The following is a 15,409-nucleotide window of genomic DNA, read 5'->3' on the forward strand; positions in this document are numbered from 1 at the left end:
TACTGCCCTGCGGGCAGGGGTATAATGAAGCCCCTCCTGCACCCCCAGATGCAGGGGGGCGGTGACAGCGGCCTTCTTGGGCAGCTCTGCTGTGGCTGGGATGTTATGTGTACCAGTTCCTGTGAGATCTATGAGCCCCCTGGCCAGCACCAAAGCAGTCCCTTCCCATGCTGCCTGGTCCCCTTTGCACCTTCGGAGGAAGAGTTGCAGTTGAGTGAGCAGACCCCTGCCCCCGTTCCTGTCCGTTTTAAATGTGGGGGTGTGGCCAGGTTCAGGGCTTGGCCACCTGGTAGTTTATGGCCCCCGGCAGTGCGAAGGAGGCAGACCATTGCCCGCCCAGGACGGCCAGGGCAGTCGTGGAGGCCACCGAGGGGTCAGCCCCCGGTTCTCAGTGACTCCAGCTCCTGCAGAGAATTCAGGTGAGGGAGGCAGGGGTTCTGGGAAATGGTGACCCAGACTTCCCAAAACACCACCAGGGAACTACTGCACTTACTTGAATTAAAGTGACAGGGTACACTTAAGCGGTGTCCCCAAGGCAACAATACCGTCAGTGCCCAGGGGGCAACACCACAGTGCCCAGGGGGCCAGGGGCCTCTTCCCCTAAAATCCTGAGGCGACATTGAGCCCCCCTGCTTTCGCCCCCCACCACCAGTCAACTCCAGCATGTCCCTGCTTGTTCGCTTTCTGTCATTACTTCTGAGCCAGGCTGCCTTGGCTTAGGAGCCAACGTTCTAGAAAATGCTCTCGTGCCCGGTTGACTAATTCACGTTCCCCCAAGCGCAGGTCATAGGCTGCGTTCATAGACGCTGAGAGCCTTGGGTGAGTCAAGGGTTATGGGTGAACTTCCCATTGAGCTGGTCAGTGGCCTCTGGGAAATTCTGAATGTTAGCTGGTGATCAGGCTTCCCTCTAGGAGAAGCTGGGGAAGGTTCTAGGATCTTGGACTTTCATAGGCTTTTGAGTAGAAGTGATGTCCTCTACCCTGTGGACGAAGAAGAGGTTTTGAACCTTGAGCGTGGGGTTCTGTGGCCCAAGAGGCCACTCACTCAGCCAGCTCCGAGGGCCCACGGGGACTGAGAGCATGACCCTCTCAGGTACCGCCCCTGGGTGGGAGCCACCGGACGATCCAGACACGGGCTCTGAGTGTTCACATCCGGAGGTCTCCCCATCTCCACGCTTCGTGGCAGCGAAGACCCAGACGAACCAGTCGGGGAAAAAAGCTCCGGCCTCCGTGGTCCGATGCGCCACCCTCTTACACCGCACCCCTCCAGCCACCCAAACCCAGACGTTCCGCACTCCAAATTCGGGATCTCCGGCAAGCAAGGCAACTGCAGGTACCAATGGCCTATGTTACCTTCACGCTTCCTCCACTCCCTGCCCTTCTCTCCACCTGCCACAGCTGTGCCCGAGGTCACTGTTCCCTTGCAAGAGCGAGTGGCGGTCCCGTGGCTCTCTGGGACAGATCTGGGTTCCAGCTGTGCCTCTGGCTGGCTCTCACCCTGGTGAGCCACCTAGCCTCTCTGAGGCTAGGTTTTTTTTACCCTAAATCAGAGGGTTTGTATATGGTTTGCAAGCTTTCTTTTTTTTTTTTTTTTGAGTAGGAGAATATTTTTCCCAAAGTCATGGCCCAAGGTGTTAAATTGTTTTTTAATTGCCAACATTTGAGCATTAGGAGATTTTACATAAGGCGTTTGATTTCTAGCTGACGTTGGAAGGTCAGTAGATGCCATCTCCAGTGTTTTTGAGTCCATGCAGAAAGGGGCTCTGCCTCCAGAAGGTCTGGACCCACTCCCCTGGAGGGCAACAGTTGGCTTTGGGCGGAGCCACAGCGGCCCCCTTGAATAGAGCTGTCCAGTATCCCGCAGTCCTTACCACTCCCTCCTGCCTCCCCAACACAGTGGCCGCGTGGCAGGTGTCATTCCTCATTGTGATCACACTGTTGTCTGTCTTGCATTCAGCCCGGTTCATCCATCTACATTGCCTGCCTGGACCCTCCTGGCATGAATTTGCATCCCCCAACTTTCTGAAAAACCCAATCTAAAAAACTCATTTCTAGGAAGAACTGCTCTCCTTGAAGCAGAGTGGTTGACCAGAAGCTCTGTTCTCTTAGCCTCCCCCTGCCTGGTACTACCTGGGAAGCCCCTCCCTGGGCCATAGCCTGGCAGGAAACCGGTGGATGCCAGCTCCAGTGTTTTCTTGAGTCCATGCACAGAGGGGCTCTGGCTCCAGAAGGTGGACAGGCAGTGAAAGGTACACAGCAGCCACTGCTCCCGGGAAAATGGATTAAGACACACTGGATGCTGAGTAGTGGCTGTCAGGACTCCTGATTCGTATCTGGGTGGAATGAGCCTTGGACTGACTGCCAGGATGTGTGGGGTGTAGGATAGAATGATGATGTGGTCCTTCTGGGACTATGGGCCTTTCATTGCCCACAAGAGGACCAAAGCCATCAGTTTAATACACAAGCGACCGAACAGGACTTTGTTACGCGAACCAGTAGCTTGGATGAGCGAAATAGCCAAGTGGTTGTCCTTTGCCTTTACTCTTTGATTCAGGAGGCTAATTTTGGGCAAAGATTTGGTTCTTAAAAACATCTGCAAATAGGCTTATTGTGCTTAGGGTCTTCCAAAAGAGGAGTAAGCAGTCAGTCAACCTTGAAGGTAATGGTTTTCCAGGTACAGTGCTGAGAAAAGCCAATAGCCATTGTATTTTTTGCAACAGTAGTCATAAATTGGTTGGAAACAGACTGGCCATCGTGGGCTCATTGATGATAAGTATTGGCTCAACTCAATAATGGGATCCTGGCTTTCAGGTAGATCTTGCTTTTGCTCTTGACCTTGTGGCTGGGAGTTTTTACACCTGCGGATTCTGCAGAAAATTGCCTGCAAGGGCCGCGTGGTCTATGTCGGCTCTCAGACCTCAGCGCCTCAGAGTAAGTGTCCAGCAAGCTATGGCATGTGCTTCTGGCTGCCTTCGTGTGACCTGGGAGAGTTGCGGTGGAGGTCACGGAGCAGAGGAGGTCAGGTTGTGAACAGGAATCTGCATGTCAGAGCTGGAAGTTGTCCTCGCCCTTAACCATGGTAGAAGGCCGTGCTCTGTGTGTACGTGCGTGCCTGTGCGTGGGACTTGACCCACAGCGCCACCCTCTGGTTTCCAGGCCAGAGGTGCCGACGCAGGGATCGCTGGTCAAAATTTGCATCTGCAGTATGGGCTGAGCGGTAAAGGGGACTAATTGTAGGAGTGTGTAACCTTGGTGAGGCTGCATGAAATTCCTCCACAGATGGGTAGCCATTGAATGCATAAGGGTGAAGGTGAAGAAAGGAATCACTTCCTTACCCCCAGATCTTTTTAAAGAGAACGATGCATCTGCCTCAGGAACGAACTCTCCTTATTCTGCCATCGGAGAAGTGAGGAGCATACCCAGCCCCGGCACTGGATGGCCTCACCCCCCTGTCTTTTCATCTGTAGCATGGGAATGACAATGTGAACCTCATAGGGCTGTCGGGAGGACTGTGGGAGACCACAGGCGTAAGGTGTGCGGACCATGCCTGGTGCGTAGCAGGTGCTCAGTAAATGAGAGTCCCCCCACCCCGCTCCGCTAGACAAAGACTTAAGGGTCTTTGCCGACGTACAGATGGTACCTTGAGATGGGCTGCTGGGGAGCTGTCAGCCCAGGCATTTTATAGATACCTTCTGAAGAGTGGGTCTCCCCTGTGATGTTACCGATAGCCTCCGCAGAAAGGAGGCCATCTCAGGAAGTGTCGTTGGGCTCAGGAGACAGGGCCTGTAGGAGCCACCTGTGGCTTCTTTCCCCATTACCCCATCATCTTCGGGAACCCTGGCCCCCAGGGTCTGGGCACTTGCCCTTCTGACATAGGGTGGTCTGGGTGACTGGCATTTCCCAAAGTGGGTTCCAGGGATCGCCATTTTTGAGGGATTCTAGGAAACCTGCTATTTTTTTTAATGGGCTTCGGTGGCTAAATGTATTTGGGAAGGTTGGGTCAAACAAAGCTAAATGGGTCTCTTTCTGGTGGAGCTTTCTCAGAGCCTCTGTTGTTTCCCCTTAAGGACCGAGTCAGCTGCTCGTCCCAACTTGACTTGCTCTCAGGAGCCTTTATCTCCTGGAACGTCCAGCAGCCCTAGTGCCAAGAGCAACTAGGAAAAGCAGAGCTACCTTCTGGCTCAGATACTCTGTCTCAGGGGTGGGGCTGGAGACTAGACTCTGGTATGTGTCCTCCTGGTTGGACCCCGTGTCTTCACCCCAGGGTGTCCAGGCAGCACCGGAAAGGCGCCACCTGTACGCGGAGGTGCCCCGGGAATCACTGGAGGAGCCAGTCCCTTCCCCGGGATGAACTCTGACCAGGCCTCACCTGGTCTTTGGGCTCCCGGGGTGTGGGGCTGCCCCCACTCTGCCCGACACACCTCCTCCCTAAGGATGCCCTCCGCCTGGCTTGGGGAGCTGGGGTCGGCCATCCGGCCCTCCTCCTCTGCCAGGGCCTCCACCAGGACACCGTCTGTCACACTGCCTGCTCGTGTGTGGAGCCTGAGGCAACAGAACCTGGCAGAACGAGTGGTGGGTGGCAGGTCCAAGTTACTCAGTGTCGCCAGAGCAGCTCCTAAGGAGCCAAAGGTGGGAGACCCAGGCCCACCTGCCATGTGCCCGCTCAGCTGGATTTCATCCGTGCGCGCTCGGACGGGTCACGCACACACGCCCCCGTGCCTGGCCCTCTGCCCCCTCTGGGTAGTGTGGGGGGCGTCTCTTGGGGCCCTGATGAGGGATCAGGCGACTCAGGTGAGCCTGAGGAGCTGGGGTCTGGTTTGGGCTCCCGGAGCCCCTCAGCGTGCAGGTTCCCAGCATAAAGCCCCGGGCTCTGCCAGCCCTCGTGCCAGGGCGGTTCCGAGGTACCCTGGCCTCTACGTCCCCTGTCACGCCCTTCCCTTTGGCCCTCGTAGCACTAACCAGTCACCGCTGCTTTCTCTCGCTCTCTCCTGTCCCTACCCAGCAGAAAGCGCTTTCAGTCGGAGAGTAGAAGGCAAAGCACAAAACCACTTCGAAGAGACAAATAGCAGTTCCCAAAACTCCAGCGGTGAGTGTGCCCTGTGACGGCTGTCGCGCACTGTGGCGCCCAACCCTCCTGCCCACGGTGGCGGCGGGTGTTCTGGGCTGGGCTCCTCGTGGCCCATGCTGGTGTTCTTGGGAGGAGATTGGGGGCGGGGAATCAGAAGGGGGTCAGAGTGAGGCAGAAGTGGGAAGGACCTTTTCTTCCAGGGGCCTCCCTCTGGGCCTCAGGAGCATCTGAGGGGTCTGTGGCTCTTTGTCTCTCCCTCCTCCCCCTAACCCCAGAGACTACAGCCTTGGCTCCAATGGCCCCGGAGGAGTAAGACCGCTGTTGCTGTGTTTTTAGGGTGAACGTGGTCTTTCCAGGAGCGGCAATGGGGGTGCAGTTAGAACTATAGCCTGAGAGCCAGAGACTCTTGAGTTCTGGCCCCATTTTAGACCAGAGGCCCTCCAAAGGTACCCCTCAGGCCCCAACCTGCCCGAGGAGGTTTGTCTGAGGTTCCCGGTGGTGTTTTGGCGCCCCCTGGTGGCTTCCCCGAAGTCCCTTAAAGCAGAGCAGCCAAAGGCTCCCCCCGTGGACCCACAGGAAGCCTAGCTAGAGCCGTGGGTGGTCACGAGCAGCCCCTGTCTGAAAAAAGGCACAGCAAGCCGGCCTGCACGGTGACAACCAGGGTAAGATGAGAAAAGAATTCTGATCCTTTGGTTACGTTAAGGCAGGGTACCTCCTTGCTTTCTTGCACAGCTGAAGTTGAATTCACCAGAATAGGTGTTGGTCTGTCACCACCGAGGCCCAGGTGACTGTCATTCCGGGCCTTTATGAAACAGCCAGGAGCCCAGAAGAACACGGAGGCTTCTGCACAGTTCAGTGAGCTCCAGCTTTGACCTGTAGCCCAAGCGTGAACCCCAGCTGCACCACCTGCGAGCTGGTGACTCGGACCAGCCTCTTAATTTCTCCTCCGCTGTAAAGGCGGAATCAGTCGCGCACACGTCCCTGTGGTGGCGGACGGTCAGTGCCCCACAGAGATTCCGTGCCCACATGGTAGGGTGGGGTGGTGGTGGTGGTCTTCAGTGAACCAGGTGGTACGTGGGGTGCCCCGAGGAGGAGGGGGGTGTGCTGTGGGAGCCCGAGAAGATCACCGTGATCCCCTAAACCCTGGAGAGCTGCTCACCCTTTTGGGACATGGCCTCCAGTCTCGAAGAGGTGAGCCCAGAAGTGACGGAGTGACTTGCCCCAGGCCACTCAGGAAGAGGTAGAGCCAGGACTGGAGCCGCCACCTCCCAGGGAGCCTTTCCTCCGCAGTCAGGCTGCACCCCCTGCCTCTCCGTCTTCCAGAACAGTCTCTCAGAACTGGGGCAGGGGACTGAAGGGTGAATCGCTGCCGCCGGCAGCCAGCATTTATTGAGCGCTTACTACGTGCCTGGCGTGTGTTCAGAGCTGTATGTGTCTTATCTGTTTCCATCCTTACCACAGCCCTGGGTGTTGGGGGGGGAGGGTCAGTGTAATTGTGATCCCCATTTTCTGGATGAGGAAACTGAGGCTCAGGAGAGGTTGATCATTGGCCCAGGTTCCCAGTGTGCGAGGGGTGGTGCTGGGATCCCAGGCCTAGTCCTGCTGGCCCTCCCCTGCTGCCCTCTGCGTTTGAGGCTCACCTGACAACACCAGGAAGCAGGGGAAAGTTCCAGCAAGCAGAACCCTTCAAGGCACAGCACAGCCCTCCCTGCGGCTGCTCGGGTGTCCAGTGCCAGGATCTAGAAGCAGCTCCCAGCTCCCTGTCCTGCAGCAGCCACATACGGACATTTTCTCATTCGCGCGCTGTGGGCTCACTTTCTGGGAGTTGAGGGCGTCCTCGAGGCATGGCCCTGGCTGACCTTGCCCTGCCCGGTGCCCCGGCACCAGCCCCGAATGTGAGCCTGGCTCTCAGATATTCCTCCTCCTCTGAGAGCCCCAGTGGCTCACTGCTTATTAAGAACAGAAGTGATGACAGTTATCTGAGAGCACTGGGACGGGAAGAGACTTAGCTAAACTGTTTCTCTTTTGCAGAAACTGCAAGTCCCCTGATTTCCAATCCTTTCCCTCTCCTACAGAGTAAGTGATGGTCCCATGGGGGGCTGGAGAGGGCAAGGCAGGGCAGGGAATGATCTCAGCCAGCCGCACCCAGCTGCACACTCCAGACCTCCCTAGAGCACCTGCCCCTTAGGCCGCCCTCGGGCAGACCTGACAGCCAGCAGAGGCAGGAGGAGGGCCCAGCCCCAGGGGGGAGGTGGAGTTTGGAGGGGGGGCGGGCGGAGCCTTGAGCAGCCTGCCTCTGCCACCCCAGCCCTGGCAGGAACCCAGGGGGCAGCCTCAGGACACCTCTTCCGAGCCCATCTCCGCCTCCCCGTGCGTCTCTTCGTCACTCTTCTTCTTCCCCCTTCTTTCCTCTTCCTCCCTCTTTTCCTTGTGTCAGGTGCTGACTTGAGTGCTGGGGACACAGAGGTGGAAGCTCAGGTCCCCCCCGCCTATGTGGTCCCGTTCCCACGTGTGCTGTTGTCCCTCCCACCCGCCTGCTCTGTCTTCCCGGTCCTCACCCTGTCCTGTTTGCTCTTGCCTCTTCTGTGGCTTTCTCCACTTTCCACCTTTCGCTCTCGCTTATTTTCCGCCTCCTTTACTGCCCTCTGTGTTCTTTGCCTTGTTTTCATTCATTCATATACTCGTTTGTTGGCTCACGGCGACGTGTGTGCAGAGGGTGGGCTGTGGAGCACGCGAGACATGGTCTCTGCCCCCGGAGAGCACTCGGTCCGTTAGTGTCGCCCCCTCCCCGTCCCCAGTGCCCAGAACAGTGCCTGACACACAGTAAGCACTCAATAAATGTCTGCCTGGTTGGATTAGATGGTCTGTTTATCCGCAAGTCCCCCTCGGCATTGCTTCTGCCCCCGAGCCTGTCCCTCGCTAGTCAGTGTCGGGGGCGGGCAGGCGGGGCCCAGAGCCCAGTGTGTGTCTGGGTTCCCATTTCCAGGGCATCCTAGGTGGTTCTGCCCCTAACACGGCCTCGTTTCTCCCCCTCCCGCCCCAGAGCCCTACACCTGTGGCGCCTGTGGGATCCAGTTCCAGTTCTACAACAACCTGCTGGAGCACATGCAGTCCCACGCAGGTAAGGGAACCGGCAGCCGCCTCCCCCCGGGGGCTGTCCCTGTGAGTCCCCTCCCTCATGGCCTGCCCGAAGGCCGCCTTTTTCCCGGAAGTGGAGGTGGCCACAGGACATGGGACCTGCCCTCAGGGGGCCCCGGGGCCTCACGGGGGAGGTGTGTACCTGGGAGGTGAGTGCACAGAGAGGGGCACGAGCTGAAGAAGGCTTCCTGGAGGCTGTAGCTCTTGAGCTGAGCCTTAATGCCAGATAGGAGCTGACCATGAGAGACGTCAAGGTGTGGTTTGAGATCTCGGGCGAGCAGAGGCAGGAGAGGTGCATTCGCCGTCACACTGTCCCACACTTGACGGCCGCCGTCCTGATGGAGCACACCCCGGTCCCCTGGAGGGCCGGGGAGGGTGCACATTGACAGGCCCCACCCTGATTTCGGGGTCTGCAGGTCCCGGGCGGGGCCTGGTTTCAGCACCTGTGACAGGTCCTCAGGCCGCGTGTCCAGGGAGTACATGGAGAACCACTGGTGCGGGGCTGCAGGCTGGTGACTTGCTGTCTAGGTGACCTTTTTTCAGCTCTTCTGCCACCTTCCAAGTTCGTGGGATTGGCCCCCTTCTCTAAACCATCCTGCCTTCAAAGCCAAGCCTCCCGTTGTAGGGTTTTTTCACTGTAGCGCCTTCACTTCTGTTCTACTTCCTGTCTTGAGATGCTCAGTGGTTTAACATAATCACTTACTTCTCGGGTCACATCACAGCCTAATGTAAGTGGCCTGGTGGGGTGGCCTTGAACACAGTGATTCTGGGACCGAAGCAGAGTTCCTTCCTTTGCATGGCTCTGTCCTCCCCTGGCTCCTCAGAGCCTCTCTCTCGGACTGGGCGCCGGGGAGAGAAACCCTTCCTCCTTTACCACTTTGGATCACAAGTGACACATGTCATATGTGCTCAAATTCCAGAGGCGGGAGCACGCCCAGAGCCACTGTCCAGGGACAGCCTGGCACTCTGCAAAGGGAAACATGAACCTGAGGGAGGCAGCCAGCTGTCCTTGCCGCCCCTGCCCCAGGTAGTCCTCGGGAGGCATTGGAACCGCTGAGAGAAAAGTGCCTGACATGTGCCGCTTCAGTGACCGTAGTTGCTGTTGTTCCGACAGTTATTACTGTTGCTTGCACCTCTCTTGGGTTTGCAGATCTTTCGTAGAATCTCTCAGGTCTGGCCTGACTTGCGCAGAGGAACACAGGACTGGACTCTCATGTCGGCTAGGGACTGTTCTCTTGGTGAGACCTCTCGTTTTTTGGCATTCATTCATTTCTTCGCTTCTTCGTTGGGTGTGTGCTGTCCCCCAGGCGCTCATTCACATGCTCCCTGGTGGGGGGAGTTACTATTTATTTCTGGTGAACTCCTCTAAAAGCAGACAGAGCTGGATTGGCAGCTAGGACCCGTGAGCTACAAGCTCTGGTGTGCCTCCTTTTGCCACATGACCCAGGCAGGAAACTCGTCCCCCTCTCTGAGCCTTCTCCATCTCAAAAACAAGGGCATGCAAACCTGTGATCTCCAGCTGCCTTCCTGGAAGTCTTCGGGTGCCTCACGTCTCCTGTTTGCCTTTGCCATCAACCGTCCTTGGCCGTGGAAGGTCTTGAGTGCCAGCTGAAGGCCTTCAGACCTGACCCTGTGCGAATCAGTAACAGTATATACCTTTTGGACCTGAGACTCCCACAGTCCAGGGTCCGTGTATTCCTCTTCTGAAACCCAGACCCTCCACCTGCCCCCGCCCCCCCCCCCCCCCACCAGCTTTGGGAAGCTGAGGCTAATTAGGGAAGAGTCTGGGAGGCCGCCCTTCCCCATTCCTCAGGCAGTTGGGTGGAGGCCATTAAAATGCAAATCAAGGCTGTGCCCGGTGGCCCTGTGTCTCCCAAGCATCCTGACTTGTTTTCTAGGGAGAGCTTTGGGCTGCTTTGTTCTGGTCCAGTGCTGGCAGAGAATACCTCGCTGGCAATCCGGTGCAAAGCCAGCCTGAATCCCAGCCAGGCTGAGTCGGGATTAAAGGATTGACTCCATAGAGAAAAATTAAGCGTCATGATCTGTGCAGTTCACGGTGTCGCTGATAAGGGGGATCAGCCTCGAATAACACCAATCTCATTAAGAGCCTGCTGAATGGCACAGGGTAATTCCCCCTAATAAACTTCTTTTCTGTGCTGTAGGAAAATTTGTCTTGCCCCTGGTGACAGTTCAAGAGCATGTTTTGGCAGTGGCAATACCGGAGATCACTAACATTTAGTGAGCAATTACTATGTGTCCGAAAAGGTGACTTCATCCCATCTCCTGAACAAGAGGACGTTATCATCCCCACTATATAGATGAAGAAATTGAGGTTCACAGAACATAATCACCAGCCGAGAGTTGAACAGCTTGTAAAATGTAACATCATTTGAGCTCTTCCTTGGGTGCCAGACCTTATTCTAAGACTTTCACTCATGTTGGCTCATTTACTCCTCAGAACAGCCTTCTGAGTTAAGTGTCCCTATTAGCTCCACTCAAGAGATCTGGAAATCGAGGCACAGAAGAGCTGAGTGAGTTACTCAGAGCTGTGCAGCTACGGTGTTAGACAGGGATCGTGACCCTCGCAGTGAGCTCCAGAGCCTGTACTCATGACAACCACTCTCTTCAGCCGGGTACGTGGAAGGTTCCCAGAGATGGAGGTCCTCTCAGAGGTCACCTTTGCCAGCCTCTTTTTAAAGTAGTTCAGGAGGACCTAAGCCAGAAGAGGCATGGGGACGTCCCCCCCCGGCAGCACACAGGTTGGCCGTTGGGGGGTTAGGATTTGGGAATGGCTACCCTTGATTTCTGGAACCCTTGGAGGTGTTTCACCTCCCTGGGCCTCAAGCATCTCATCTGTGAAGTGGGCTAATCAGTGCCTTCACAGGCTGCATGAGGGTTCTGGAGGTGTGACATATGTCAAATATTGAGGGTTGTGGTACGTTCGCAGCTACCGAACAACCAGTGGTGTCTCTTTTCCCATCCTCTGCCGGGAACCACTGCTTCTTCCTTCCTGCAGTGGTCCCTCCCCGGGATATGGCCTTGATTCCAGCTTGGCACCCGGCCGCGAGCAGATGCGGGTACACGTGTGCATGTGCGTCTGTGGTACTTAGGGGATAGCCACACCGAGTCCACCTTATTTTCAGCTCAAGCTATAAATCAAGGCTTTTGGGGGGGGGGGGGCATTTGCCAAGTACCTCCCCCATGTCAGGAGCAGTATTGGTGGGATATGGAGAAAAAAGTTTTTTTAGTCAACTAGTACCAGACGTTGTTATCCACTGCTAGGTTGAGTAATCTCGATTCCAGGTCCTGCAAAAAGGCAGAGAATGAGGAAATCACCCTGGGGCTTTGCCCCAACCTCAGCATTTTGGAAGAGGAGGGGAAACTGAGGCCCAGAGGGTTGAAGTGACTAGCTGAAGCTCACACCCCACAGCCGTGGCAGAGCCGGGTTCACACCCGGGGCCTTCAAACCCCTGTCCCCTGGTGGAGAGAGTCCACAAGGACGGCTGCTGGTTTCCATTTTCAAACTTGTGTTTCCCCCTTTTAAATGCAATATCTACTCATTAAAAGAAATTGGGAACCTGGCAGGGAAATTGGCAAGTGAAGGATCAGCCATCATCTCACTACTCAGAGCTTAACCGCTGTTGTTACTCTTTCAGTGGGTTTCTTTTCCGTTGTTTAAAAACTGGGTTTATGAAGATACAATGTGCATGAATGGAATTCACCAGTTTTAAGAGTGCGGTTTGATCATTTTGACAACTGGTAGCCATTGAATCTATCAAGATGTATCACGTTCACCATCCACCCCACAAGTTCCCTCCTGCCTCCTTGTAGCCAGTTTCCTCCCCGACCTCAGCCCTGGCAACTACTCTCTGCTTCTCTTGCCAGAGTTTTGCTTTTACTGGAATTTTATATAAATGGAATTATATGGCATTTCGTTTGTTGTGTCTGGCTTCTGTCAGCGTACTTTTGAGTTCAATCCATGTTCTGTGTTATCAGTAATTCCTTTTTATTTCTGAGTACTACACCATTGTTTAGATATGCCAGAGTTTGTTTATCCAGTCACCAATTGATGGGCATCGAAGTTGTCTCCAGTTTGGGGCTATTGTGAACAAACCTGCTGTGAACGTTCAAATACACGTTTCTGTGTGGACATGTGTTTTTTATCTCTATTGGGTGTATCGCTGGGAGTGGAAATTCTGGGTCACATGATCACTCGTGTTTGGGAATTGCCAGACCGTGGGGTCTGATTTCTCCACATTCGCTCAAGGTACTTGCAGTTACCTGACTTCTTGTTTTAGCCATCCGAGTGTGTGGGAAGCGGTATTTCATTGTGATTTTGATTTGTATATTCCTGCTAATGACCTGGAACGTTCTGTCGTGCTTATGGGCCATTTGGATATCTTCCGTAGAGAAATGCCTATTCAGATCCTTTGCCCATTTTTAAATTTTTTGTCTTTTTAGTATTGAATTGTCAGTGTTGTTTGACGCATTATTCTAGACCCAAGACCTCTGTAGATACATGATTTGCAAATACTTTCTCCCATTTTGTGGGTTGTCTTTTTACTTTCTTGATATTGTCCTTTGAAGCACAGAAGTTTAAATTTTGGTGAAGTCCACTTTTTTTTTTTTAATGTGTGTTTATTTTTGAGAGAGAGAGAGAGCAGGGGAGGGGGCAGAGAGAGAGGGAGACACAGAATCTGACGCAGGCTGCAGGTTCTGAGCTGTCAGCACAGAGCCTGATGTGGGACTTAAACTCACGAACCGTGATAGCATAACCTCAGCCAAAGTCAGACGTTTAACCGACTGAGGCATTCAGGTGCCCCCATTTATTTTTTCTGTCACTGTGTGTGCTGTTGGTGTCTTATCTAAGAAATCAGAGTGTTACCTTTTACATTTATGACTGTATTTCGAGTTAATTTTTGTATGTGGTATGAGGGGAAGGGCCCAGCTTTATTCTTTTGCATGTGGATATCCAGTTGTCCCACCACCATTGACTATTCTTTCCCTCATTAAATTGTCCCGGCACCCTTTATCAAAAATCAGTTTGGGGCGCCTGGGTGGCGCAGTCGGTTAAGCGTCCGACTTCAGCCAGGTCACGATCTCGCGGTCCGTGAGTTCGAGCCCCGCGTCGGGCTCTGGGCGGATGGCTCAGAGCCTGGAGCCTGTTTCCGATTCTGTGTCTCCCTCTCTCTCTGCCCCTCCCCCGTTCATGCTCTGTCTCTCTCTGTCCCAAAAAAATAAATAAACGTTGAAAAAAAAAATTTTTTTTTAAAAATCAGTTTACCGTATGTGTGAGGGTTTGTTTCTGAAATCCGAACTCTGTTCCATCAGTCCGTATGTCCTTGTGTCAGTACCACACTGTCTTGATTAATAATGTAGCTTTGCAGTTGTTTGGAAATCAGGAAGTGTGAGCCCTCCACCTTTGTTCTTTTTCAAGATTGACTTGGCTCTTCTGCATCTCTTGCATTCCCACATGAATTTTAGGCTCAGCTTGTCAATTTCTGTTAAAAAAAAAAAGAAAAAAGCCAGCAAGGATTTTGATAGGGGTTGTGTTAAAATGAGATTAGTTTGGGGAGTATTGCCATTTTCGCAGTATTAAATCCTCCAATCTACGAACATGGAATGTCTTTCTATTTATTTAAATCTCGGAGTTCTTTCAATCGTGTTTTTAGTTTTCTGTGTACAAATCTTGCACTTCCTTTGTAATTTATTGCTAACTTTTATTCTTTTAGATGCCATTACAAAATGGAATTCGTTTCTTAATTTAATTTTAGGGGGTGCTCATTTGCTAGTATAAAGAAATAAAATTGATTTCTTTTTCATGTATGTTGATCTTGTTTCCTGCAACCTTGCTAAACTTACTTACTGGTTCTAATAGTTTTGTGTGTGTGCGGATTCCATAGGGTTGTTTATGTACACAATCACGTCATCTGCAGATAGAGATGTATTTTTTTCTTTCATTCCAATCTGGATGCTGATTGTTGTTTTTTTTTTTTTTTAATTTGAGAAAGCATAAACAGGAAAGGGGCAGAGAGAGGGGGACAGAGGATCTGAAGGGGCTCTGCGCTGACAGCAGTGAGCCCTTTGTGGGGCTTGAACTCATGCACTATTTGATCATGACCTGAGCCGAAGTTGGACACTCAACCAACTGAGCCACCCAGGTGCCCCTTATCTGGATGCTTTCTGAAATTATTATTATTTTTTCCTACTTGCCCTGTCTGGAATCTCTGATACATGTTGAATTAAAGAGATAAGAATGGATATTCCTGTCTCGTCCCTGATCTTAGAGGGAAAGTGTTCAGTGTTTAACCATTAAGTATGATGTTAGTAGTGGGTTGTTCATAGATGCCCCTTGTCAGGTTGAAAAAGTTCCTTCGATTCCTAGTTTGCTGAATGTTTTTATCGTGAAAGGTTATTGAATTTGTCAAATGCCTTTTCCGCATCTTTTGAGATGATTTTTTTTGTTTTTTTGTTAGGATTAATATGGCATATTCCATTGATTTTTGTATGCTGAACCAACCTTGTATTCCTGAAATAAATCCCACTTGTTCATGATGTTTAATCTGTTATATATATTGCTGGATTTGGTCTGCTCTGTTTTATTGAAGATGTTTGTGTCTGTAGTCAATAAGGGATAGTGGCCTCTGGTTTCTTTCCTTGTAATTGTTTTGTCTGATTTGGGTATCAGCATAATATTTACCTCATGGAATGAATTGAGAAACATCCCCTCCTCTTCTATTTTTGGGAAGAATTTGTGACAAATTCCTTTAACATACGATTAGAATTCACCAGTGAAACCTTCTGACTCTGGACTTTGCTTTCCTTTCTTTTTGTGGGAAGTATTTTGATTATAAATCAAACTTCTTCTTTAGGTCTGTTCAGATTTTCTATTTCTTCAGTTGGTTTTTGGTAGTTTAAGTCTTTCTAAGAATTTGTCTGTTGCATCCAGGTTATTTGATTTGTTGGAATACTCTTGTTCGTAGTATTTCCTTAAAATCTTTTTTGTTTCTATCAAGTCAGCAAACTTCTTTTTTTTTTTTTTAATTTTAAGATTTCCTTTATCAAGGTTTAGGAAGTTTCCTTCTCCTTCCTGGTTTCCTAAGAGTTTGTGTCCTGAGGGAGTATTAAATTTTGTCACATTTTACTGTACGTGTATATCCATGGAGGTTATGGAGGTTGTTTTTCTTCTTACTTTCTCTTTTA

General features: G+C 52.3%; 1 protein-coding gene across 18 annotated transcripts in view; it reads left to right on the forward strand.

Moving 5' to 3' along the window:
• The window catches only part of ZNF618 (zinc finger protein 618), a 185,971-nt gene that overhangs the window by 158,023 nt on the left and 12,539 nt on the right, over positions 1-15,409 (forward strand). For 3 of the 18 annotated variants that reach the window (XM_045469510.1, XM_045469515.1, XM_045469517.1), the window contains 4 exons: positions 1,094-1,333; positions 5,003-5,086; positions 7,100-7,144; positions 8,112-8,189. The exons of 2 other annotated variants lie outside the window; for them this stretch is intronic. In XM_045469510.1, the coding sequence (XP_045325466.1) occupies positions 1,094-1,333; positions 5,003-5,086; positions 7,100-7,144; positions 8,112-8,189 (447 nt within the window). The remainder of the gene's footprint in view (positions 1-1,093; positions 1,334-5,002; positions 5,087-7,099; positions 7,145-8,111; positions 8,190-15,409) is intronic. 13 more of the 18 variants (XM_045469511.1, XM_045469516.1, XM_045469512.1 and 10 more) reach the window with 7 other exon arrangements.

Source organism: Leopardus geoffroyi, chromosome D4 (assembly GCF_018350155.1).
Source record: "Leopardus geoffroyi isolate Oge1 chromosome D4, O.geoffroyi_Oge1_pat1.0, whole genome shotgun sequence".
NCBI classification, from domain to species: Eukaryota; Metazoa; Chordata; class Mammalia; order Carnivora; family Felidae; genus Leopardus; species Leopardus geoffroyi.